The sequence below is a fragment of the Moschus berezovskii genome, chromosome 14 (assembly GCF_049115385.1).
Source record: "Moschus berezovskii isolate FMDL1 chromosome 14, NW_MosBer_1.0, whole genome shotgun sequence".
NCBI classification, from domain to species: Eukaryota; Metazoa; Chordata; class Mammalia; order Artiodactyla; family Moschidae; genus Moschus; species Moschus berezovskii.
The window spans coordinates 32,137,603-32,164,379 of NC_142473.1; the positions used below are offsets into that span (position 1 = coordinate 32,137,603).

The window sequence follows — 26,777 nt, forward strand, 5'->3', positions numbered from 1 at the left end:
ACTTTTATTCTGTTTCCTTAACACACAGGTAGATTCAGTTAAGCTTGTGACAGCTGGTCCCTATGAATTCAGCCTTCTATGTGCCTTAAACATGTGTGTGCATGAGTGTGAGGTATCCACATGTGGCAGACACCAGTTGGTGCTCACCAAAACATCCATGGGCTCAGCTCCATTCCCCAGACTTCCTGGAAGTTAGGTTAGAGCCATGTTACTAGTTATGGACAACAGAATACGAATAGAAATGATGAGTGTCTATCACCCCCTGGCCAGGGCAGTTAAGAATTGCTGTGGCTTTTCTGTCTCTCTCTTGCTGGTGACCTTGGAAGCTGCATGTTCAAGATGGCGTAGCTAATGTGGCTAAGCAGTGGTGGCCAGCCAACCCTCACAAGATGTTATGAGAGTGAGAAATCTTTATTGGATCAAGCCATGAAGCTTTTAGTGTTTGATACTGAAGCATAGGTTACCCCATCCTGGCTAATGTACCATCTTAGCAGAGTGTTCTTATAAAGCAGGACATCAACTGCATCCCTGCCTCCTCTCATCTCTAAAGCAATGGAGAGCAAGGGTTGCATCTTCAAAGACCCTATTTTTTTTCCCCAATTTTATTGTTTATTTGGCTTGCTGGGTCTTAGTTGTGGTATGTGAACTCTTAGGTGCAGCATGTGGGATCTAGTTCTCTGATCAGGATAGAACCTGGCCCCATCTCCCTGCATTGGGAGTGTGGAGTCTTAGCCACTGGACCACCAGGGAAGTTCCAAAGATCCTCTGTCTTCAGTGTTACTGACCTGCTTGCCTGCCTATCCATCTGTGTGGTCACAGGTGCATCTACCCACTTATCTGCCTGCCTGTCTGCTGCTCCTTTTGCCTCTCCTTTGCTTGCTTACTCGCCCATCAGCCTTTGTCCCTGACTACAGTCGTACCTCTTTTCAATTGGCTTGTCTATCTCTTTACGTGTCTGCCTCTCGGCCAGCTTCCCCGGCAGCAGCCCCCGCCCGCCCTTGCCGACTCACTTCCATCGTAGTCCAGGGTGGCAAACTGGGCGGTCTCGTTGCCGCAGCCAGCGCTGTTGCAAGCCCTCATGCGCAGCTCGTACCACGTGGCCTCCCGCAGCTCAGTCAGAAACACCTCCCCGGAGCTGTTGGCACGTAGGCCCTGCCAGGCCCAGGTGCCCTTGGGCCGGTACTCCAACATGATGGCAGTGATGGGGCAGCCCCCGTTGTTCCAGCCCTGCAGGTTAAGCCGAGCATGCGTGGAGTTGATGTGGGTGAAGAGGTGCTGGTCTTTGCTGAAGGAGGGCTCTGGGGGGCCAGAGGGAGAGACAGAGATTAGAGACTGGGAAGGATTTCCCTGGGACGGCTGGGACTGCAGGGGTTCCAGGGGATTGGTGGGATGTGTGGATGGGAGTAGGGATGCTCCAGGGGACAGAGGGGGAGGAAGAAGAGGAGAGGGAGAGGGACAAGGAGAGCAAGGCCTGGCCCAGGAGGAAGACAGAGGCAGGAAAAAGGAAGAGGTGAGCCATCTGTCTGCCACCCCCTGCAGGGAAGTGGGGCCAGGTTTTCCTACTATGATTTGTCCAGATGCTGCAGCGATGGAACTAGGTGAGGTCTCCCTGGAGTCTCTGTGCTTCCCTGTGCCCTTCTGCCCCATCCCAGCACCTGCCACCCTGTCCCGGGCCTCACCCCGCCCATGGGTCTTGGCCTCGATGATCTCACTGATGCGCCCGGAGCCCACGCTGTTCTTGGCCGCCAGCTTCACCTTGTACCACGTGCCGCACTTGAGGCTGTCCAGCCTGAAGGACCGCTCGCTCGAGCTGACGAACACGTCCTTCCACTCCTCACTGTTGTCCACTGAGTACTGCAGCACGAAGCCTGGCCGGGAGGTTTGCCTGGCTCAGGAGGGGCAGGGTGGGGCCTGGGGTCCCCCAACAGCTGGGACTGGGCTCCTCAGAGGGCCAGCAGGGGGAACTTTTGGCCGTGAGGATGGGGTGGATGCCAATTAGATGCAAAACTGCAAGGATCTTGGGTGAGTTGTAGGACTCTCTCCCATTGGCTCTTGTGTTTGGGTTTAGAAGCCAGGGTGGGGAGGGGAGCAGAAACCAGAGCTGTGAGACTTCAAAGGGGTCCTATTGAGACCCTGCTACTCTGTGTACAGTCCCCTGGCCCCAAAGCATCACTTGGGAGCTTGTTAGACATGCAGATTCTCAGCGCCCCCGAATCAGAATCTGTGTTCTTACAAGATCCCCTGGTGATTCATATGCATATTTAAGTTCAAGTATCTAGAACATTTGTTGATTTTATAGATCTGGAAACTAAGACCCAGAAAAGCAAACAGACTTCCTCAGGCTCGCACAGCTCACCACGGGCAATGCGGGGGCGGGGGTTCTGAAGTCCAGATGTAGGGGCTGGTATAGTTTCCATGGCGCTTGGGTAACTCCCCGGTGGCCTAAACCACCCCTCCTCCCATCACTTCCGAGGCCTTATGAGGACAAGCAGTGGGAGAAAGTGAAGCACTTTCTCTGCCCCTGGCCCGGAATTCTCCGCACTCCGCATCCAGGCCCCCCTCACCTCGGATGGAGCTGCCCCCGTTGTCACCCGGAATCCAGGTCAGAGTGATGGACGAAGCCGAGGTTTTGGAAACAGTGAGACGGGGCTGGTCCGGGGGAACTGTGAGGGAAGAGTCGGGAGCCCACACCACAAAGAGTTAACCTCTGATGATGGGGGACAGGGGTGCCCTCTTGCTGCCTCCTCCACTCCTGCTCATTTTCCTCTCTACCCCTCCTGCCTCCTCTCCCACGTGGCCCTTCTGATCCACCGAGGGTTTGTCTCCCTGGTGGCTGGTCTTTTTTATTTGACAACCCCTCTGTCTCTGTCTTTCTTTCTCTGTCTCTCTCTCGATGGAATTCCTCGGAGAAGGCAATGGCACCCCACTCCAGTACTCTTGCCTGGAAAATCCCATGGACGGAGAGGCCTGGTAGGCTGCAGTCCATGGGGTCGCTAAGAGTCGGACACGACTGAGCGACTTCACTTTCACTCTTCACTTTCATGCATTGGAGAAGGAAATGGCACCCCACTCCAGTGTTCTTGCCTGGAGAATCCCAGGGACGGGGGAGCCTGGTGGGCTGCCGTCTCTGGGGTTGCACAGAGTCAGACACTACTGAGGAGACTTAGCAGCAGCAGCAGCCATCCCTGTCCCCACCAGAGCCCCGCCCACCTCGCAGGGTCTCAAGATTCAGAGCCCCGCCCACCTCGCAGGGTCCCACCTCTCAGGGCCCCAAGTCTCAGGGCCACGCCCACCTCTCAGGGTCCCACCTCTCAGGGTCCCACCTCTCAGGGCCCCGCCCACCCCGCAGGGTCTCACGATTCAGAGCCCCGCCCACCTCGCAGGGTCCCACCTCTCAGAGCCCCGCCCACCTCACAGGTTCTCACCTTGCACCAGAAGGTTGACAATGATGGTGTCGAAGCCGCCAGTGTTGGTGGCCGTGCAGGTGTAGTAGCCCGAGTCCTCAGCCTTCACTGCACGCAGCAGCAACGTGCCATTGGTGTGAATGAGCCGGTGCCCGTCCATGGACACGGGGATGGCCGAGTCCTCACTGCGGGGGGTGGGGACGGCTTATGGCAGGCATCCCCTCCCGGAGCCTCCCCCAGGTCTGCAGGCAGTTAGAGCTGGGAGCAATAAGGCACTGGCCCAGGGACCCTAGATTCTTGGGTTTTCACTCAGCGCTTCCTGGGGATATCTAATAACCATGGCCTCTTCAACCACCCAGGGAAGGGAGATCCATGGTAGCGGACAGGGGCAGCCAGGGAGGCCAGGTAAGTATGTGAGGGTGTAGCCATGTACCCAGCAAGGGCCTCTCCAGGGCTGGAGATGACTGAGTCAGCTGGAAGGGAGGGACATCAGTTCTCTTCATGGCTCTTCTGCAATGCCCATCTCTGGGGGTCACCATCCTTAAAGGGTCCCCCACACACCTGTCCTTGGTCCACTTCACTGCAGGGGCTGGGTCTCCCACTGAATTGCAAGGCAGCCGCACATCTCTCATCCAGGGTGTTGTCACGGTGCCCCCAAAAGAAATGATCTTTGCTGGGGCTAGAGGGAAGAGAGGATGAGAAGGACCCCATGTTTTCATTTTCATTTTCAGAGGGGAGATCATTCATTCAGCAGACATTTATCAGATACCTGTTTGGACCAGGTATCATAGGAGGCTCTGAGAACCACAGAATGAATACAATCTAGTCCCTGTCTTTGAGGTGCTTACCATCCAAGAGGGAGACAGACACTTCAGATCATTAGAGTGAAAAATACTATGGTGGGGGTAGGTACAATAGCCCTGGGAGCAGGAAGGAGGAATCGAAGAGGTGAAGGCCTGGGGCGACTTCTGCAATTGGAATCTTTGACTTCAATCTTGAAGGCAAAGAAGGAATTCACTAGCTACCAGGGGATAAGAATAGGGGGAAGGGATAGTCAGGGAATTTGGGATCAACATGGACACACCACTATATTTAAAATGGATAACCAACAAGGACCTACTGTATAGCACAGGGAACTCTGCTCAATGTTATGTGGCAGCATGGATGGGAAGGGAGTTTGGGGGAGAATGGATACATGTATATATTTGTCTGGGTCACTTTGCTGTCCACCTGAAACTATCACAACATTGTTAATTGACTGTAAGCAGAGAAGGAAGGTGTGTCAGAAAGGGGAACAGAACTGAGAGGCAGGGGGCCTGAAACCCATGGTGAGTGGGAGGGGCTCCAGCCTCTGGGGTGACCAAGCCCAGGGTGAGTGAAGAGAAGGCAGCAGAGTAGGGGTCGGAGCAGTGAGCTGGAGGAGAAGCTTCCGGGGCTCTGCTGGCACCTCGAGGAGGCTGGGCTTCCTCCTGACATCACGAGGAGGCTCACAAGGAAGTGGTGACATGTTCAAAGTGGAGTTTTAGAGGAACCCCTGGCTGCCTGCCAAGGATGTTTGATGGAGCTCTAGAGACACTGTTCTAGAGCCAGTTCTGCCCTGTGGCTGGGGTTGGTTCCTAGGACCGCTCAGTGGGGTGTGTGTGTCTGTGTGTGTGTGTGGGGGGGTGGGGGGTCCCGGGTCCTTTCCCTCCTGGAAGGAGATAAATTCAGGAGAAGGGGTTGGCAGCACCACTGGGAGGAGGGGTCAGGGGAGGGAGGAAAATTGAGGCTTTGTAGAAACACCCCCAAATTGGAGCCAGAAGGGCTGGCCCACCACTCTGCTGTGTTCGAGGGCTGTGCCACCCCACCTCAGAGTGTCTCTTGGAAATTGTGATAACAACCGTCGTGGCAGGGCAGCTGCAGGCCCTCCTTTCAGTGCCTGCTGACTCTGAGCCTGGGCAGGGAGGGCTGACGCCTCTTGCAGCTCATCCAAAGGAAGCTGGTTACCCCAGTAGTGGGGCTGGGCTGAGGCAGGCACCAGCCGTCTGAGTCCTGGACTGTGGGCCTCAGGGTTATAGACACAGGTGGCTGTGGGAGGAGGCAGCGCCAGGAGGGAAGGCCCAGGGAGGCCCAGAGTCAAGGTAGAAGCTGGAAGTCTCAGACTTGTGTAGCTAAATCCCGTGCCTCAGGGTTGGCATGGGGGAGCCTGGCAGCTCTGTGAGGTGGCCTCTGTCTTGGTCTTGGGTTGAGGCCTCAGGACTCTCAGTGCCTGTAGAGTAGGGGACACATGCCCCCATGCTGCACTCATGCCCAGGTTAGAGGTTCAGCGGGGCACCCTTGAGAGTAATCATGTTCTTATTCACCCCGTGCTCCCCCCCCCCAGCCCACAGCCTCCTTCGAGGCATGCCCTCTGTAACGTCTGTGATCAGTGGGATCATGTCAGTCTGAGATGACCAGGCTTTGGAACGAGGGGGCTGTCTTTGCAGCCCTCTGCTCCATGGAAGCAGCATACCCCACCTCTGTCCCCTCTGGCGGAGCTGAGCTGGAGGTGGGGCTAACACCCCTTTCTTTCACCCGCAGAGAAGAGTCTGGAGTCGGGGACCAGAGTGCATTCTGCTGGGCAACCCGACTAGTGGTGTGGCCTCGAGCCTGTCGTGAGCCTTTCTGGGAGTCAGGGGGCAGCAGAGGCCCAGACTTGGTGGGTGCAGGAGGGAGGCAAGCGGCTAGCCAGCTCTCCTTACAGCCAGGCCACAGACAGGGTGGAGGGAGACAACTCGTCTTGGGGAGAACCGTCATTCTACAAGGGGCCTTCTGGCAGTTTCTGCCCTCAGCCCCCGCCCCAGGCTGCTCACCCTTGCCAGCAGGCTCGATGGTCACCTTCTCGCTGCTGTTGCCCCGGCCGGCGGAGGTGACGGCGGCCACCCACAGCAGGTACTGCTGCCCACGATTTAGGTGGGCGATCCGATAGAAGAGCTGCTCTGGACTCGTCTCATACTCGCTGGGCGCCTGCGGGGCAGAGGCGAATGCGTACTAAGAGCCAAGGCCCCTGCGTCTCCACCTCCTCCCTTCCTGGGGGCCCTGGGCTCAGTGGGGGTGATGGCCAGGGTGATGGGTGGTGGAGACAGGATCCTGCCTACCTGGCCCTTTCTGGTTTTGGAGCAACACTGAACAGCTTGCCCTGGGCTCGGCCCCGGGCACTGATGGGCCAGCTCTGGCAGTTTGCTGGGTCAGTCTCAGTTCACCTCTTGGACTGACCCAGGCACTGGCTGGAGTGGCTTCAGGCCAGGAAATGTGAGTGTTTTGGGTGGGTGAGAGATGGTGGGAGACAGGAGAAGGGAGAATGGAGGTTGGGGGGGGCGGTCCCAGGAAAACCCTGAGGAAAGGGAGTCTCTGAGAAGAAGCTAAATGACTACGTTTGCCTTATTAGGGTTGTAGACAGCCTCCACCAGCCTGTCCCCACTCAGAGTCACCTCCCAGCCCTACTGCCTAATATCTCCTTCATTCCTACCACCTGTTCCTGCAACCCCCTCCCCAATTCTGCGGGAGGGAGGGGAGGGAGAGAGAACTACGAGAGCTTCACGGGGCAGCACTTTATTAATGATTATTAGTGGTATAGATCACTGTATATATTTGTAGGTTATATAAATCTATAAAAATTTTTTTAACCAAATGACAGTTTTGACAAGTTGCCAACAAAACAATATCGGATCCCAGTGGTTTTACCAGTTGCTTTGATGAAAAGATTATGTTGCCTTGGAAACCAGAGGCTCAGATATTGAAATGAATTTGAGAAGGAGCTTTTGATAAGCGCTAGTTTGCAGACCTCCTGTCAGCCCCTTCCCTGGTGCAGGCGGGATGGGGCTGACTTTCATTTCATTTTATTTTTTGGTCAGCCGCGGGGAAGGGAAAGCAGGACAGCACCAGGGCCTCTTTGAAATCAGGGCGGAAGTCTACGGAGGGGGAGCAGCCCCCGGAACAGATGGGGGGCCCCGAGGCCAGAGGGAGCTAGTAATTAGTTATTTTTGCAGTCAGGGGATGTTGCACATACATGCCCCCATGCACACGCTCTCATGCACACGGGCGTGTAGACACATTCATGCACATGCTGAGGGACAGAGCTCCAGACATACATGGGGTCTCAGAGGGACGTTCTTTGCCACCCATGGAGGGCTGAGGGGCCCAGTGACTTGTAACAGGAGAAAACATCCTTTCCACTCCCAGACCATCTGTAGGAAGATGCTCAGGAAAGGGTATAGGCGTCCCCATGATACACGCAGAGCTCCCTGGCAGACCCCTCTTGCTGTCTCCCTTGTGGGGAGCTGGCCTTGGGCCCAAGAGCTCCCTGAAAACCACCTTGAGCCCTGGTAGCTGGGAAGTCCTTTCAGGGTGCAACGCTCAGGGACCGTGTGGGTATCTGCAGGTCATATCTGAGCACGAGGCAGGGCAATAAAGTGGCTTTGACACCTGCCTGCCTTTCTTACCGTATGGACCACAGTGTCTCTCATGGTTCCTGGGGCCTCAGTTTTCTCTCCTGCAAACTAAGAAAGCAATCCAGCTCCGCCTGCTCTGACTGGTTACAGTGAGGAGACACATGATGCAAGGGGTATGCAAGTCCTTTGTAAATGGGGGCATGTGTTTCTGTGAGGGTGGAAGTGTGTGTGTGCATGTGTAGAGAAAAGTTAAATATACTTGCTTGTGTCTGTCAGCGTGTACCTGACTGTACATTTGTATCTACACAGGGCAGGAAAGCTTTGGCTTCTCCTTGAAGGTATTAGCATCTTACCCAGGTCCTGGGTACCTTCCTTTTAACCTGGACTCCCCACTAATCTCCTGAAATCACTTTCAAAAACATACAACTACACTCCAAAATAAAATCACAGTAATAAAAGGTAAAAAAACAAAAACAAAGGTAAAACTATGCAAGGAGAAACTATAGGTTAATTATTTACCTATCTTTCTAATCAAAAAATAAAAAATAGAAAATCACAAATAGAAAAGTCATAACCAGAAATGATTTATAAATTTGAATTATATGAAGAGAAAACCTATGGTATAATAAAAACTAGAATAAAAAGGCAAGCAATGAACTGGCAAACACCTGCAACCTATATGCGCAAAAATGGTTATTATCTTTAATATGTAAAGAGTACTTACAAATCAATAAGAAGAAAACTATGATCTACCCAAATAAAAAATGTAGAAAGGACATGAATTGACAATAATCCAAAGATGAAAAAAGCCAACAATCACATAACACACAACAATAATCAACATAACTAGTTTAGAATCCAACTGACAGAAAATGAAAAATATATAATAGATTAGCATGTGCACAAGGGAAAAATATATGCTACTCATAATGCTGGTGGAAGTGTAAGTTGGTACAAATTTTCTGAAGAGTAGTTTGGAAATGTGCATGCAAACCTCAAAAATATTTATACTTTTTGTGATCCATGGATTCCTATAAAAATTTATACTAAGAAAATAATAAAACAATGAGCATAAAGACTTTTATGAAGAATTCTCCATGAAAAATTATAATGGTAAAAAACTGAAAATAGATGAAATATAGAACAATTCAGGGCCTAAAGAGATTATGTATATACAGGCACTTAAGATAATATTTTAAAAGAATATTTGATGTCAACTCTATTTCAATGAAAAGAATATTTGATGGTGTAGAAAAGTGCCTACATATACTACATGAAAAATGGAGATTATATAACATTTTGTAAATTTTTATTTTAATTTTCTAAAAAAACAAAACCAAACCATAGTGTATGTGCAGGTCAAGGTTTGGAAGATTATACCCCAACACATTGCCAGTGGTTATCTCTAGAGAGTGAGAATGCAAGTAACTTTTACTTTCTTCTCTATTCTTCTATATGTTTAGAGAATTTTCTACAATAAAATTGTATTATTTTGATAATCAGAGAAAAACAGCAAATGTATTAAATTGGAAACATTTCTAACAGGACTCAATGCAGCTCTGGCCAGCCTTGGCCAGCCCCAGGGTGTAATTCCTGGTATCCTGCACCTTGTGCAGTTTCCCACATCTATTCTGAGAATTCTGCACATACAAGGTCATGTACTCCAGTATGTATGCACACATTCAGACACACGTGCATCTGCCTCTCAGCCCACACTCATTCCCATGGTCTTGCTTCATCCCATGTACATGAGTGTGCCCTCAATCCTGGAGCTCTTTCATAAATGAAAGAACCTGGAGTATATTTCTACAAAACAATCGCATCCCATAATCACAGGTGGTGGTTAGGTCCCCTGGCCCCTTGTTCAGCGCAGTCCCTGCTTTGCAACATGGCTGAACTGAATTCTCATCACGCCAGCACATCTGCCCCCCATCCCCAGGAGAGAGGTGGTTCCTCCACGCTCAGGAATGAAGAAGGAGGGAGGATCCCCAGGTCTGCAGTCAAGGAGGAGGGCATGGGGACCAGGAGCTCTGCTCTGGAGCCTGGGGGAGGTGTCCCCCAACAGTGGATTGGGGCTCTTGGAGACTCAGTTAATGAGGACACTCTGATCCCGTACACCAATCCCTTTGAAAGACTTCATTATCAGAGGAGGTAATGAGCATACAGACCCAAGCTGGAGAAGGAGTTCCCATGCTCTCATCACTTTATGAAGGGAAATTTGTCCAAGGTCTAAGACTTCACAATTGCTAGGCTGCTAGCAACTCATTCATCAAATGTATGTCCTGGACAAGGATGTTCCAGGCACAGTGTTCTACAGCTGGGGACCTGAAGATGAAAAGATGCTGCCCTTGTCCTCACAGGGCCCCACAGACCAGTGCGGGAGACAGGTGAGTGAGCAGGTAACTGCCATTTAATGCATTCAGCATGTGATAGAGGATGAAGAACATGCCGTGGACGGTAAGATCAGTAGGGGCAGAGGTGCAGGGGTGTGGAAGGCAGAGCAGGTGTCCAGAATGGTGACCAGCCTAGTGTAAAAAGAGCCTGGAAGGTATGTGTGTATTGGGGGGAGGGGCAGGCGGAGGGGGGCAAAGAGTGGCAGAAAACACAGCTGAACACGTCCGTTGGAATATTGGCACACACACACACACCCCCACCCCAACAATGACGGAGTTCTCAACCTAACATCAGCAGACCCCATGACCCAGCAGTTCCTTTCACAGGCCCAACAGGAATATATACACAAGAGCACCAAGAGACATGGAGTTCACAATAGCACCAACTGCAATAGCCCCAAACGGAAAACTATTCAAATGCCTGTCAACGGATAATTATAAATAAACTGAGATATATACATGTAATTGAAAACTATACAGAAGCGAGAGTGAATAAGCTCTAACCACACACAACAATATGGATGAAATCCACAAATTCAAACTAATGTTGGGTCAAATAAGCCAGGCCGATTATATATATATATATATATATAATGCATGCATGTATACATACATAAAATGCATGTATATGTATATATATTAATGCATGCATCCATGTGTGCTCAGTCACTTCAGTCATGTCCAACACTTTGAGACCCCATGGACTGTAGCCTGCCAGGCTCCTCTGACCATGGGATTCTCCAGGCAAGAGTATTGGAGTGGGTTTCCATGTCCTGCTCCAGGGGATATTCCTGACCCAGGGATCAAAACCAAATCTCCGGCATTGCAGGCAGATTCTTTACCCACTAAACCAACTGGGAAGCCCATATATATTGTGTGTTTGCTGAAGTCAGGATGATGGTTATACCTGTAGGGGGAGGGTGGTGACCTTCTGGGGTGTTGCCCTATTTCCTGCTCTGGGAATCCCCCCACTCAGTGCCTGGAAGTGCTATGAAAATTCATGGAGCCGTACAGTCATCAAATGTGTGCTTTCCTGCATGTGAAATAGTGACGCTGAGGATGAAGAGGAGGGGACGGAGTCACTGAAAACACATGACTGGGCTTCTCCTCTGGGAATAGAGCTATGGCCTCACTGGCGAGGAGCAGGGCTGCCTATGGCTCAGAGGGTAATTCAGAAAGACCACAGGAAAGCGGAGAGCGGGGGACGAGATGATGACACAATTACCGAGCAATTTCAGGGCAGCTTTCTGGGCTGTCAGAAGCTCATCTGCAGGTGCTGGGGCTGCCATCACATCACTAGTTGCTGATGGAGGGAGAAGCCGGCCTTCTCCTGCTCCCTAATCTCCGCCATCCTGAACATATCTCTCAACAGTACTCACGCCCCCGCTCCCGGGAGCACCCCCTCTGCTCCCCTCACTAGCCTGGAAGCATCCCAAGGGCACGTGTTTCTTTGCACCTGCTCTCATAACTAGAACAGGTATACTACAGATCAGCCACCCAGCAGAACTCTGTGACTGAGTGGCTGGAGATAAGGAAAGGGGCAGAGGAGAGGATGCCTCTTATGGGATGTGGGTGCATAGCCACCTACATGAGATGAGAACCTGGAGGAGAACCTGCCCTCATCCTCTCCTCCCTCTTAGCAGCCTTTGGTGGAGGGCAGGGGCCAGCCTCTCCCCCCAACCCCACCCCACACTGTGCCCCAGTGCCATGGGGCTCCTTACTTTATACTCCCAGGTTTGGGCAGGCAGTGCCCAGAGAGAGATGCCCTGGTCTTCCCCTAACTGTCCCCCATCTTTTCCCTCTTCAACTGGATCCATGCTGAGGGGGCCACTTGGGGCAGAGCTCCAGCAGCCCTCTAAGCCCAGAGTGTCCATGCTGAAAGGCTGATTCACCTCCAAAAGCCATGGGCTAGCGAGAGCTCAGTCCAGAGCTCTGGGATCTGCTAGGAGCTTCCTTGGTCAGCCAGACCAAAGAGCTGAGGCCCTGTCCTCCCTCTCCCACCTGCTTGAAGGAGACCCCTACTCAAATAAGCCTCCAGTGCTTGTGATAATCTTGCAGTCCCTGGAACAGAGGACTGACCCAAGATGGACTTGGGTAAGGCTTCAACCCCTCTTGGGTGACTGGTGCCCATACTTATCCATGAATCAAGTAGAAACACAGATATAAGCAGCCCCAGGATTTGGCCCAGAAGCAGCTGATCTATAGGGTACTTTCCTTTTCCCCTGTCCTGCCCGACATTCAGCCCTGGGCCCACTTACCGGCTGGCCAGATCCGGGGCTGGAGCAGAAGATGGTATACTTGCGGATCACCCCGTTGGGCTTGGTTGGGGGGAGCCATGACACGACCACACTGCTGGCGGATGAAGGAACAGCTTTGATGCCAGCGGGGGGACCTGGAACTGAGCAGGGGGAAGGTGGGGTCAGTTTAGAGAATGGAGGAACAGAGCCTTTAGGAAACAGTGACAGGGTGGAGAGAGTAAGGCAGATTAATCTGGGAGAGCTTCCTGAAGGAGGCATTTTTGAGCTCTGGTTTAAAGGAGGAGATTCTAGCATGGCAAACAGGTGAGAGGATAAAGGTGATCATTAGGGGCTTGGAACAAAATCTCTGAGATGGAGGCATTGGGAGTGGCCTGCTGCAGAACTCTTTGGCCAGAACCAAGAACTTAAGATACACAGGAAAGAAACAGAACCTACAAGGAATTCATCTTGATCCCAGTGATCCTAACCTAACCCCCTAGCCAATGCTCTACTGATTAAGCTTGTATTTAGGCTGAATACACTGGTCACTTTGCTCTTTTTGGTTTGTGAGCTCCTTGAGGATGGGGACTCTAGAGATTCACAGAGCAGGCCTCCTCCTGAGGGTCAAAGGTCAGTGGTCAGCCAGTGGGTGACTATGTTTCCTGCCATGTACTCAGGGTATTGCCCTTGGGGTGCTGGCTAGGCTCTTTCTCTTTTCAGGAGGGAAAATCTACTTTAGAATTGGCTGAGAAACCCATCCCGAGTGGATCTGAGCCATATGGACTGTGACCTCCTCTTGCTTCCATGCCTGGGCCTGCCTGGCCTGGCTGGGACCCCCGGGCCTGGAGACTAGCAGCTTCCTGTTTCCAGCCCACACTCTCCTTTCTTCATCTTTTCCTTGTATTGTTGTGACTTGTCTTCTCTCCTGGGAGCTTTTATGCCCCTTTGAAGATTGTGATGGTGTCCTATTCAATTCATTTTCTCTCTCTGAGCCTCAGTTCCTCCATCTATATGGACATAACAACCACATTAAAGGTTTGTAGTGAGAATCAGTGCTAACTAAGATAAAGCACCTGGCATGGTGCCTAACACAGAAGAGACTCAACAAATCCTAACAATCAGTACTTTTGCACTCCCTTCCTGCGCTCTCAGCTTTTAGCACCTACCTCAGTTTTTAAAAATCTAGTAAGTGGTCAACAATTCTAGGTTAAATAAAATAATCAGAAACAGTATCAACCATCCAGGGGCCTGAGCCCAGAAGCCGGCAGTCATCCTTGACTGCCCGTCCCCACTACTACAGCCTTGCCATTTACTTCTGCTAGAGGTCCCTGATGTTTCAGGATTCAGGCGGCAGGTGTCTGTGGGTGGCCGCTGGGGCAGCTGCAGTGTTCAAGTCTTCTCTGTCCTTGCACACGTTTTCCTTACCAGTTATTAAGAGAAATATGTTGGAATCTCCCACCATGATTGTAGATTTATCTGTTTATCCTTGTTGTTCTGTTGGTTTTTGGTTTTGTGTATTTTGAGGTTGTTATTAGGTTTGTAAAAATTTAGAACTGTTTTATTTGCCTGGTAAATTAAGTCTTTTATCATCTCAAAAGTGTCCTTCTAAGAATGATTTTTGCCTTAAAGCACACTGTGTCTGATACTGATATTCCTGTCTTCTCTTAGTTCTGTATGGTGCATCTTTTCTCTTTTTCCATGCGTAACTTTTCTGCACCTTTATGTCTTTGATGTCTCCTACAAACAGCACATATTTGAGTTTTCTCTCACTGCTAGCCAGTCTGGCAGTCTTTATCTTTTAACTGGAGAATTTAGCCAATTTATCTTACTACTGGTACATTTGGGCTTAACTATTTTGAACTGTGGTTCTGGAGAAGACTCTTGAGAGTCCCTTGGACTGCAAGGAGATCCAACCAGTCCATTCTAAAGGGAATCAATCCTGGGTGTTCATTGGAAGGACTGATGCTAAAGCTGAAACTCCAATATTTTGGCCACCTCATGCAAAGAGTTGACTCACTGGAAAAGACTCTGATGCTGGGAGGGATTGAGGGTAGGAGGAGAAGGGGACAACAGAGAATGAGATGGCTGGATGGCATCACTGACTCGATGGACATGAGTTTGAGTGAACTCCGGGAGTTAGTGATGGACAGGGAGGCCTGGAGTGCTGTGATTCATGGGGTCGCAAAGAGTCGGACACGACTGAGTGACTGAACTGAACTGATCCCGCCTTACTGAATATTTTCTGTTTGTCCCACCTATTGTTTTACTTTCTATTTTCCTTTGTGCCCTCCTTTGGATTGTGTATTAAAAGAAACTCTGTTTCCCCCTTCTATTAGTTTTGCTAGTATGCACTCTTTCATAACTTTTTGATTATAATGTGAGTCTCTGATTTACCAAAGTCTAATAACTGCCACTTTTCTTCTCAGATAATACAAGGACTTAGAATTTCCATTTATTACCTCTCAATTTACATGCCATTGTTATATATTTTAATTCTGTAAATATTTAGACACCCCTTTCAAGGTGATTATATCATCATCATTTTACGCAATCAATATTGATTTCAATTTACCCACATATTCACCATTAATTGCTCTTCTTTCCTTTCTTCCCACATCACTGAGCGTCTATCTGGGATCCTTTTCCTTCTAGTTAAACTATTTCTTTCAGGGCAGTTATGTTGGTGATAAGTTCTCTCAGTTTTTGTTTGTCTGAAAACGTCTTGATTTCACCTTAATCTTGAAAGATATTTTTAAAAGGTATAAAGTCACAGGTTGATAACTACTTTTTTTTTTCATGCATACTTTAAATATATCATTGTGTTGTTTTCTGGCTTCCACTGTTTCTGATAAGTTAGCTGACAGTCTTATTTTTGCTCCTTTGAAGGTAACTGGTTTTTTCATCCTCTGGTTGCTTTTAAGATTTTTCTCTGTTTATTTTTCAGTAGCTTTATTATGATTAGCCTAGGTGTGGACTTTAAGTTATTCCTTGTGAAGGTTGTAGAACTTCTTGCATTTGGGCCTGATATCTTTCACAGCTTTGAAAAGTTTTCAGACATTTTATCTTCTGTTCCATTCTCTTTATCCTCTTCTTTGGGATATCGTCTCACATCTTCTATGTCCTTGATATTCAGAATGTGGTCCATGGATTAGCAGCAGTGTCACCTGGGAGCATGTTAGAAATGCAAAATCTCAGGTTGCATCCTAGACCCTCTAAATCAGAATCTAAATTTTACCATGATTCCTCAAGTGATTTGTATGCACAGTAAAGTCTGAAAATCATTGCTCTAAGTCTTATTTGCGCTTTTATTTTCCATCCACTCGTCTTTTTGTGCTTCATTTGATATTATCTTCTGACCTGTCTTCTAGTTCACTAGTTATCTCTTCAGCTGTGTCTAATTTGTTATTAAGCCCATCTAGTGAGTTCTTAATTTCAGATATTAGTAGTTTTTGTTTCTGGATTTTTTATTTCATAGCTTCCAATGCTTTTAAAATTTAATGAAACCCATTTGGAACTCTTGCAGAGCTGCTTCTTTTGTCTTTTTCTGCTGGCTTTTGTTCACACTGTCCCCATTGTTTTTATTGTATGCCAGACACATTGTTTGCAAAGTTGTTTGTGGAAATAATTTGAAGTCTCCGATGATATAATCATCCTAAAGAGAGAATTCATGTCTGCGTCCAACAGGCACCTGCAGTCTGGGGCACTAGCAACCTGACGTCACCTCAATCCAATTTCTAGGACTGAAATGATCTGAGGCTGAGCTGTTTACTTTTGGTCCACTTTTAATCTTACAGTTCTGCCCTTCATGATCTCAACTCAAAGTAGGCTGGGGTGGGGAGCAGAGCAGGGTTCACCAGACAGACCCACACACTGTAGCAGGCCCTGGCCTCCAATTCATGTCTTTCTGGTACCGCTCAGCTTCTCAGTCACTGCCTCTAGACTCAGCAAACATCCCCCAGGGGAAGAACTGTCCCAAATACCAAGGTCACCTCCTGGGCCTCTATTCTCCCTTGGATCCTGGCCCAGTAACTCTTCACTTTCCTGACAGCTCTCTGATTATCTTAAGCAAGTTTTAAAAAATATTTTATTCAGATTTCCTAGTGTTCTCAACAAGGAGGAGAGTGGATTGGAGTTACACTCTCTACCATTCCTGGAAGTGGAACCCCTTTGATATGTTTCCCTAAACCTGTCCCTCCTCCCCACTTCATCCGCATTGCTGCTGCCCTTCCACACACCTTCCTTTCCTTTGCCTGGAGGCCCACAGGTTATAAGAGGCCTTTCCCACCCCAGTCCTTATCCCCTATTCCCTTCCTATGACCAATCCTCCATACTTCTACAAGAGTTATTATCTAGTTCATGCCTCTTCCTCAGTTAAAAACCTTTAAAGTGGTCTAAAGTCCAACCCAACTTTGCACTCTGAGGCCATATAGATAGGTCTGGTATTCACAGGTCAGATGAGCAGCAGGCAACAGGTTTCGAGCTAATGGATTGAGTATAGCCAAGCCAGCCTGAGACCAAGCTCAGACTGAGAGATCTGGACTTAAGAAGTGAGCTTGAATTAATATGCTTGCATTTTATCTTCCTTTTCTCTAAATTCTGTCAATTTTTTTTCCTTTGGCAAAATCCTGAGGGGGCCTGGTGGGGGTGGTATCAGTGTCTTCCGATTAGGATATTTGTCCAAGGTGCCATGGCAGAGTTGGTACTAGAACGTGGATCTGTCTGCTTTCTATAATGACTGCTACCTACAAATTGCAGAACCTGGTGGCGGTGGAGCAGTAAGGGTGGGGCGGGCATGCTTGTCTGCCTAACCCTCTGCCATCATTCCTCCCTATTCCTTGCAGAGTCTCACTCTTGCTTGGGTAACCCGTGCTCCTCCACCCTTCAGAGAAAGCTGTCTCCATCACCTACACCAGAGGATTTATCATGCTTCGAGTAAGTCAGCCATGATAATTCCATTCTCCTCTCAGTGACTGGCTTCACGAGAGGCATATTGCCCTGCTGTTGTTGATGGAAATGAGCATAAGTCTGCTGAGGGGGTTTCTGGGAAAGGTTTCCTTTACTCCCAAGAGACGCACGCCCATAGGAAGAGACTGCTTCTCTCACTCTGAACTCTGTCTTGTCTGGCGTGATGCCTGGAGCTGCAGGCATCTTGAAATCATGGGAGGAACAGCTGACAGGCTGAGGATGGCAGAGCAGAAAAGATGGGAACCAGTGAGTTACCCAACCCCGGAGCTGCCCTACTCAAGATTTCTTGTTATGTGTGATAATAAATGTGCTTATTGCTTCAATCTTTTTTTAGTTGCATTACTCACAACCAAAAGCTTCCTAACTGACACAAATGGTGCGATGAAAAGTATAGAGGTTGGGGAGGCAGAAAAGCTCTCATTTGCCACTCATCAATTCTGTGACCTGCAGCAAGTTGTTTTAGCTCTTGGGGCCTCCGTTTTCTCATCTCTAAAATGGAAGTAATACCCTCCCCAAAGGGCTATTGGAAGGTTGCTGCTGCTGCTCAGATGCGAGTCATGTCTGACTCTTTATGACTCCATGGACTGTAGCCCGCCAGGCTCCTCAGTCCATGGGATTCTCCTGGCAAGAATACTGGAGTGGGATGCCACTTCTTCCTCCAGGGTATCTTCCCAATCCAGGAGTCAAACCTGCGTCTCTTGCACTGGGAGGCAAATTCTTTACCATTCCCATTCTTTACACCTGGGAAGCCAGGTACTGGAAGGTTAAATCACGCTTATGATGGCACATCACACACATGTCAAGTTATGACCATTGTTCTGGAAGAGATCTCATCTGACAGTGGGTTCCTTTTGGCTTAGGCTTCCCCCAAGGGCACTTGGGTTCACCGGAAGCAGTCATTTCATTGCCAGCTCTGGCAATTGCCAACTACCATTTGCCAGCACTTGACATTTTAGAAAGGATTCTATGGTTAGGCTGTTTCTTACAACATCTATATGAGGTGAACCAGCTGATAGGTTTTATCATGAGGAAACTGAGGGACAGAGAGGTTAGTGACTTGCCAACAAGTGGCAGGGCTGGGGCACCCATATCTGCTCCTCAAACCCCGTGAAGCTGCCACCTTAGGACTCTGGCCCCTGCTGTGTGTGCCCCTGTGACTCCATAGGCAGCTCTAGGGTGGGGACAGCTTCTTGGAGGGAGGGTTGTGCTCCTCAACTTTGGGTTCCCTCATGGGTTTCACCTTGGTCAGTCAAACATGTGGAGATGCTTATAACTCAGGCCTTTGGAATTGTCGTGGTTGTTTAGTCACTAAGTCATGTCCAACTCTTCTGCGACCCCATGAACCATAGCCCACCAGGCTTCTCTGTCCATGGAATTTCCCAAGCAAGAATACCAGAGTGGGTTGCTATTTCCTTCTCCAGGGGATCTTCCTGACCCAGGGATTGAACCCAAGTCTCTTGATTGGCAGGTGGATTCTTTTTCCACTGAGCCTCCTGGGGAGCCCCTTGCATCAGAATAGGATGCAAGAAAGTCTGGAGGTCTGGGTGGTTAATTTCTAGAGGCCAGAAAGGTGCCAGTATGTATTTGTGTCCCTGAGGCCCTGAAAGGGGCCAGGCTCCTAGCACCATCCCTGGTAGGTCTCCACACAAGAGCAGGTGGCTCTGCCTGGAGCTGTCCCAGGAAACCTTGATGCGGGGATTAATGACAGGAAAAGTAGGGCAGGCAGGTTGGTAAATATTTAATTGCTAAGAGCTTAAGTGGGGGAGGGGGCTGATCTGATGGAAAGGGAGGGACTTAGAGAGAGTGGGGAGCATTAATCACAGTTAGTCCCGACGCCAAGCCACCAAGCTGGTCTTCAGTGGGAGAGGTCCACTATCACTCCCAGCCTGAGTTGCCCCTCTGTAACTCCTCTCACCCCTCCAGCTCCTTCTGCCAAATTGTCTGGGTAGGGGTCTCTGTATCCTTTGAAAAAACCAAGGCTGAGTTGGAAAGAGGCCAAAATGCCAACCTTGGTTACTGTTTATGAAGCACCCACTGGATGCAAGGCATGTCATATCAATTGACTCTTTAACCACATTGCACCTGGCTAAGGAGAATTAGAATCAGCTAAGTGTTGGGGTTGGCGGGGTGAGGAAGGAAGTGGAAGAGGAGCCCAGAGCTGCAAAGGGTCACATATGGTACCTCCTGTCCCCAGTGAGACCCCTTGAGGGGTACAACTCTGATCTGGGTAGGAAGTCTGACCTTTGTCTGGACCTGATCCCTCCTGGGCTGACTCAACTCCCAGCCTCTCCCATCTGACTGCATCACTCTACCCTGGGGGTTTGGCTCCTTATCTCCCTTTTCTTCCAGTTCTGCCCTCAGGGGGCGGGGCTTTGAGGTCACAGATCCAAGTGCAGGCACATCCCAGTCCTGAGAATGTCCTCCCCCCACCACACACCCACCAGAGTCTAGGGCCTGGCCCATTCACTCTGGGGCCTCTGCAGAGTGATGGCCAAGTCCCTAACCCAGGTGATGTTCCCGTTTCCGGCATCCCCATCCATCTGTATCCAGAGGAGACCAGGCTGAACCCTGCAGGGAAGCAGATGCCACAAAGAGGATGCTCTTGGGATGGGGGTGGGAGGAGAGGCTGTATCTGGTCTCTGACTCCAATGCTGCAGGGGGAAGGGATATGGTGGCTTGTATGTTTAGGCATGAGTCCTGGGGCACTTCGCCACCACCTGCAGTAAGCTGTATTCTTCTGAAGCAGCACTCCAAGAATTCTCAAAGTCACCCTTGTTGTTCAGTTGCTAAATTGTGTCTGACGCTTTGAAACACCATGGACTGCAGCACGCCAGGCTTCCCTGTCTTTCACTATCTCCCAGAGTTTGCTCAAGTTCATGCCCACTGAGTTGGTGATGCTATCTAACCATCTCATCCTCTGCCACCCTCTTCTCCTTTTGCCTTCAATCTTTCCCAGCATCATGGTCTTTTCCAATGAGTCACTCTACAGAGAATTAAGGGATAGGAGAAAGGACGGGGCTCTGCTCTCCCCCTTAACTGTGGGTGGGGTGAGCAGTGGAAGGCTGGAGCAACAAGCCCTGGGAGCCGGCCCCGAGTGCTGAGGCCGGGCTGGGTGGGAGGAGTGCACTCACCGTCCTCCTTGGTCTGGATGTAGAGCACGCTGCTGCGCACACCGTCCCCGGCCTGGGTGTAGGCCAGCACCTGCACACTGTAGTTGGTGAACTTCTCCATGCCGCGCAGCTCCACCCGCTCCCGCGTCGTGGTGATGTTCTGCATCTCGCCCCACTCTGCCAGACACGAGCATCCTCTGAGTGTGACCCAGGCTGGCCCGGCCAGGCCACGGTCCCCCAGCCACTGCCCCTCCACCAGCCTGGGCTTGGACCTTGACCCCACGGTGGTGGCGACGAGGGGGACCTTTCACCTCAAGGTCATGGTCGCAGACTTGCGACACTGCTTCTAGGCTGTATCTCTCCCCAGGTGGCCCAAGGGTGGCCCACAAATGCCAGCTGGGCCTCAGCCCCTAGCCAACCCTGTACAAAATTCAACTTAATACTCTCCCTATAAAATAGTTCTACCTCTCGATCTCTCCGAACCTCACTTCCCTGTCCTCCACCCACCCCTCTCTCCATGTGAGGGACCCCAGGAGTGACTTGGACCCAGAAGGAGCCTTGGCCAGGTGGACAGTTGGCAGCTGTTCCTCTTGGCTGCCCAGTACCTCTGTGAAATGGAGTATTTCTTGCCAGTAAACAAGGATTTCACAATCATCATTCTAGCCCTCTACATCCTTGAATTGCTGAGCCCTATGGGCACTCAGGAAAGAGAAGAATACCTGGGTGATAGGGCAGATCTCAGGTTGCAGCCACTCCCTACAGTAAACACTGAGGAACTCAGGATGTAAAAAATGCAGGATAGTGAGCTGCATACGAAAGGAATGATTTCCCTGAGTCCAGACTCTTGCATCTTCCTATATACAGAAAAGGGCTAAATTCCTTCACTTGGAATATCTGGCTTTCTTTCATTCACAAAAATACTTTTGACCTTCAGACTACCTGGCCTTTGTGGCAAAACTTCTATATAACCTCCGCCCAACTCCTTGGAGCAGTTCTCTCAGGGCTGCTTGAGATGCTATCTCCCAGGCTTGAAGTCCTAAAAATTCCCTCCTGAAATATTAATAGCTCTCAACTTACAGGTTGTGACTGCTCTTGAAGTTGACACCTCCTTGGGCTCTCGGCTCCCATAGGCGATGGATCCAGGTGGCATGACCTGTGACAGGCTGGGGATGCCTGCTGTGTACCTGACCGCTCCTGGACTGGCACCCTGAACTCTTGAGAGGATAAGGGGTAAGTCCCCATTCCCTTCCCCCTACATCAAGGACATCTTGTCTGCAAAGAACCCACAGAGAGAACGTGGGTGAGGCTGCTGGAGTGACAGCCACGGCCGGGAGGGCCAAGCCTTCCTTGGGCTCAGCGAGGACCCGTCACCCTGGATTTGCCAAGAACTTGCTGTAGACGCTGAAGAAGAGCTTAGGGAGAGCATCCTGTGGGACAGCCAGGGTCTCAAGAGGAGGAAAGAGGCTTCTGAGCTGACAACCCTCCCCCTGAGACTAATGGATTTTTTTTAAGAAAACAGCCCCAGACACCAGCTGAGGACAGGCTGTGCGGAAGACAAGTGCCAGCAAACCCACCCTGGTGCCTCACCAGGGACCCGGCAGAGGCAGAGGCCTGGTCTCAGGCCTAGCCATGGACCGGCCACAGTCTGCCAGGGTCCAGACGGTGAGGACTCCAGGCCCAGCCTGAGGGGACTCTGGGTCAGTGGAGGGAGGCCTCAGAGGCCCGAGAAGTCGGACTTTCCTTTTCCAGGAGGTCAGAAACCAGAGTGGACCTGTCTAGGACTAGAGCCAGAGAAAGACCCAGGAGGAGGGCAGCTTGGTCATCAATTCAGTGGCCTTTGGAGACTAGCGAAGCTGATGCCTTCCTCACCTGAGGGCTGAACTGGGGAGCCTCAGGGTTCAAAAAGGGGGAGCGAGTTCTGGAAAATGAGGGAAGGGCCCTTCCCTTTTGTGGCTCAGCACAGATGAGATGAGGCCATCTCATTGCATGAGGCCCCGGAAGACCTGCAGGCCTCCGCACTCCTGGAGGAGAAGGTGGAGGCGTGGCAGGGAGAGAGAATTCCTGTCACCAGGTGGGGGGCAGGGGAGGGCAGCTGGCCCAGGGCAGGTCCTCCAAGAGAGAAGGAATGGGCCAGGCGACCAGTGGCAGAAGGCTCAGGATATGGCGAGGCAAACTCACGCCCACAGTTTGGGATGCTGGGCCTCTGGCTTGCATGACTTCCTGGTCCAGGGCTCTGCTACACCAGTGGGCAAGGGCTGCTGTGTTTGTGGGGCTACGCTAGCCCATCCCCTGGGAAGGCACCCAAAGGGCTGGGACACTGTCTTGGCTTTCCTTCCTCTGCCATTCCTACCCCCAGCTCCACTGGGCACCCTTCTCCACTCTTCTCCAGGTCCTGGGCAGCTCAACTGCACAGAAAACACAGGCCTTGCCATCCATCTGGCCAAGGGACCCTGCTTCCTCCTCTTGCCCCTCAGTGCTAGGCGGTGACAGCTTCCTGCTGGTGCTAGTCCCCGGGGCCCCAACTTCCCTCCACACTCCTCCGAACGCAGTGGCTTCATTAAAGTCGCAATTGCCCCGTTTGAGTATACCACCTGTTTCCTGACTGACATGGCCACAAAGTCCTCGTACCAACACATTCCATCAGAAAAGCCAATGTGTCCCTCTCACCCCTTAAGCCACTGCCCAACATACTGCTGAACGGGGGCAGCTGGTGTCTGTCCCCAGCAGAAAGGTGACCATGTACACCACCTCTCACTCTGGCCCCTGGCTCTGGCATGGGAATAACAGATGCAGAGGAGAGGCTGGACTTCCGCTCGACATCCCCACGGGAAGATGCTCAGCTCTAAGTGTGGGCCTCCACCAACCCCTGGCCTCTCACCCCACGAGCCGGCCACCACCCCCAGCAGACTCACCCCCGTCAACGTAGAGGGACCAGAAGATGACCCGATAGCCTTTGAGGACACCATTGAGGGTGCTGCGTGGGGGCTCTGACCAGGAGATGACGGCCACGTCGGAAGTGATGGACAGGGCCCGGACGTTCTCGGGGGGCTGGCTGGGCACTGCGGAGAGGAGAGCCAAAGGGCCTGGTTAGGGAGGTACAGGACAACACCCATGTGCAGGCAGGACCCTGCTGCTTGGCCAGAGGAATCTCGGGTTACACAAATGGGAGGCCGTCCTGACTCGATGAGTCTCGAGAGTTTGGGCTGGTGGCTGGGAAGGGAAACCAGTCTCCTTCCCTGAAAATTTGGGTGAATAGAGATCTTTCCAGCTTGGTTCCTGGGCTCTGGCTGGCGTGTTCCTGATTCAGGGTAAGTGCTCGGGGAAGAAGGTGATGCACTCCGGGCATGAGCTCCTGGGGGTTCACCAGTGGGCACCACAGCCCAAGGAGTCCACCTCCGCTGAACGTAAGAGAATGTGGAAGACCAAGCCAGCCCTGGGAGGATTCTGTAACTGATGCTCTTATCTGATAACTGCCAGCCATGTGTGTCCCTGCCCCTGTGCCAAACTGAAGGGAAGGAAAAGAAGGAAAGAGGCTCTCAAATAACCCTGGGGCAGGAGAGAAGAGGTCCCTCAGACACCTTTAGGACCTCTGGAATCACTGCACTTTTGTCCCTTGTCCCTGCACCCAACACACCGAAATGCGTTGGGTGCGGGAAAACACTAAGACCAGCCTGGGTGGTCCACCCTGCCTCTAACACTTTCCATCTGAGAACTTAACCCAAGTCCCAGCCTCTGGGGGTGGCCCAGCTGCAGCTCGCCTGTCTGAGACAAGAGACAGGGGCGACACCAGGCCCCAAGGAGCCACCTGGGCCAGGGACAACTTTGGTGGCACTTCCACTGGTTTCCGAGGAGCTGGGGGCAAAGGGGAAGGCCACGTCTGCTTCGCTCTGAGTGGGAGAAAGGAGGCACAGGCTGGATGGAAGGTAATTAGATCCCATTGCCCCACAAGAGGCAACTCTAATTTTTATGAGCATTTAAATGATAATACATCATCCTAACGATCCTCTCTGAGAATGATTATTGTTTCATATTACTTAGGTGTAAAAATATAAGCACCATGTAATTAGGGACCCAGTGTAATAAACTAATACAGATCGCCCGTTCGAACAAAATGAAGGTAATATAATTATGGAAAAGACACTATTGCTAAGGCAGGGGCCCTTGAATACCCCAGGAGGAGTGCTAATATTGCCAGGAAACGATCAGGATCTGACAGGCTAACGAGGGCCTTAATTAAGTATGAAAAACTGCTGAGCAAATGCTGCTGGAAACTTTCTTCCCCCTCTCCTCCTTTGTTTGGAAAATGTCTCCACAGCCCATGCTGATCTTTCCCTGTTGGTAATCCCAGCCCCCCTGTAACCCCCTCAAAAGCAAGGGGCCCTGATGGAAGCCAAGGGCAGGCCTGGCCAGGTTGTTTCCTGAGACGGCCCTGGAGGATCGAGTTTAGTGTTTGGTCAGGCGTGCTGATATGGACTTGGGGCAGCTCTTCCCCCTGGAGGTGACTTCCCTGAGCATCCTGCATCCATGTCACTTGGTCCTGCATCCAGCCTCGCTCCCAAGCAAGAGGGTAACAACAGGGAGAAGTAGAAAGAGTATGGGATTCAGGGTCAGGACTGGATTTGACCTGGGCTCTTCTTCATCAGATGGGCAATTCTGGACAGGTTCTTAACCTCCGTGAGTCTTGGGTCCTTTTATGGGCAATGACCTGGCTGTTAGTGCTTGGGTTCTCAGAGGTGCTCCCTGCACCAGTAGCATTAGCATTACCTGGGAATTTATTAGACATGCACATTTTTGGCTCCCACCCCAGACCTGTCAAGCAGAACTCTGGGGGAGGGCCCAGCAGTCTGTTTACAACCCTCTGATGTGCACTCAGGTTTGAGAAGCACTGTGTCAGAGTACTGCTTGGGATGGCACCGCTGGTACTTAATGGTGACAAGCTGGTCTTCCTCTATCCAGCCAGGCCTGTGGCCAGCATCGGGGCGGTGGGGGATGGGCAGTGACTGACGGGCTGGTGAGGATGTGGGATGCTGGAGGGGGTGAGGGAGCTGATGGTAGTGTAGCTCAGGTGCTTCTCTGGATCTCTCTGCATTCTATGCACCTTTCCCTCCTGTGTTCTCCCTTTTCCCCAGGGGCTCAGTGCACTGACATCTGCTCCCTCTCAAAGCCTAGCTTGAGACCCAGGGAGACCCGGGTTCGATACCTGGGACGGGAAGATCCCCTGGAGAAGGAAATGGCAACCCACTCCAGTACTCTTGCCGAGAAAATCCCATGGACAGAGGAGCCTGGTAGGCGACAGTCCATGGGGTTGCAAAGAGTCAGACACGACTGAGCAACTTCACTTCACTTCAGCCAAAGTTAAGAACAACTGATATGAGTTAATCTACTTTCTGGTGTTTCTGACCTGATGCCCGTTCTCCAGGTTCTCCCTCCCAAGGGTGTCTGCATTTTCAGAGAGAATGAGGTAGGGAGAGGACATTGCTTAGCAAAAGGAATGACTCTCTCATGGTAGAATGCTGGGCATCTTGATGGCCATGGGGCAATGGCATTATGTTTCCAGGGCAGTCAGTTCCCTCCCCTGGGGGAAGGCTCAGACTCAGCGACAGGTTTTAATCTCATATCTCGGTCTTAGGCTGGGGTATCAAGAAGGAAGCTCTATTTATTATGCTCTTTGGGGGGCTGTGACCAGCCTGGCTCCATCTCTTGGGGTGGGTATCAAGGGTCATGTCTCCTTTCGTTTCCTAGCACAAGTTCTTCTCCGTGTTTGGAGAGCAGGCATGCTCCTGCTGCCTCTTAACCCTCTCCTCCTGAGAAACCAGGCCCCATCATTCACTCAAAGGTGGAGTCCTCTCCAGTTCTCAAAGAATTCAGTTTTAAAAACTGGGCTCCAAATCCTCCATCCATGGACCTTGGGATTTTGTAACTCCACAGTCTCGTCTCAGGTCCCTAAAACAGATGGTGGACAGATTCTAGCTCAGAAGTACCCAGGTAACTTGGCTTCTGCCCTTTTTCCAACCTGGAGGGCCTAAAGGAGGAGAAAAAGGACCCGGAGTGTAGAGGAAAGAGCTTGGGGAGAGAGGTGGGTGAGGGGCCAGGATGAGGGAGGAGGAAAAGGCAGAGGGAGAAGACGGATGGAGAATCAGAGATGCACAGACAGGCACTCAGACAGACCAGTAGCTCAACAGAGAGACCGATGGGCAGGGCATTACAAAGTGATGGATAGAGAGCCAGCCAATGGATGCAGAGGCCCAGAGGCCTAAAT

The 26,777-nt window shown here is 51.0% G+C and overlaps 1 protein-coding gene across 1 annotated transcript in view; it reads right to left on the bottom strand.

The window, feature by feature from the left end:
• DSCAML1 (DS cell adhesion molecule like 1) overlaps window positions 1–26,777 on the bottom strand; it is a 361,215-nt gene that overhangs the window by 9,330 nt on the left and 325,108 nt on the right. The window contains exons 18-26 of the mRNA XM_055423097.2: window positions 23,431–23,577; window positions 20,540–20,695; window positions 12,465–12,604; window positions 6,236–6,389; window positions 3,966–4,083; window positions 3,426–3,589; window positions 2,565–2,663; window positions 1,680–1,868; window positions 1,011–1,298 (exon numbers count right to left, since the gene is read on the bottom strand). Coding sequence (XP_055279072.2) covers window positions 1,011–1,298; window positions 1,680–1,868; window positions 2,565–2,663; window positions 3,426–3,589; window positions 3,966–4,083; window positions 6,236–6,389; window positions 12,465–12,604; window positions 20,540–20,695; window positions 23,431–23,577 — 1,455 coding nt within the window. The remainder of the gene's footprint in view (window positions 1–1,010; window positions 1,299–1,679; window positions 1,869–2,564; window positions 2,664–3,425; window positions 3,590–3,965; window positions 4,084–6,235; window positions 6,390–12,464; window positions 12,605–20,539; window positions 20,696–23,430; window positions 23,578–26,777) is intronic.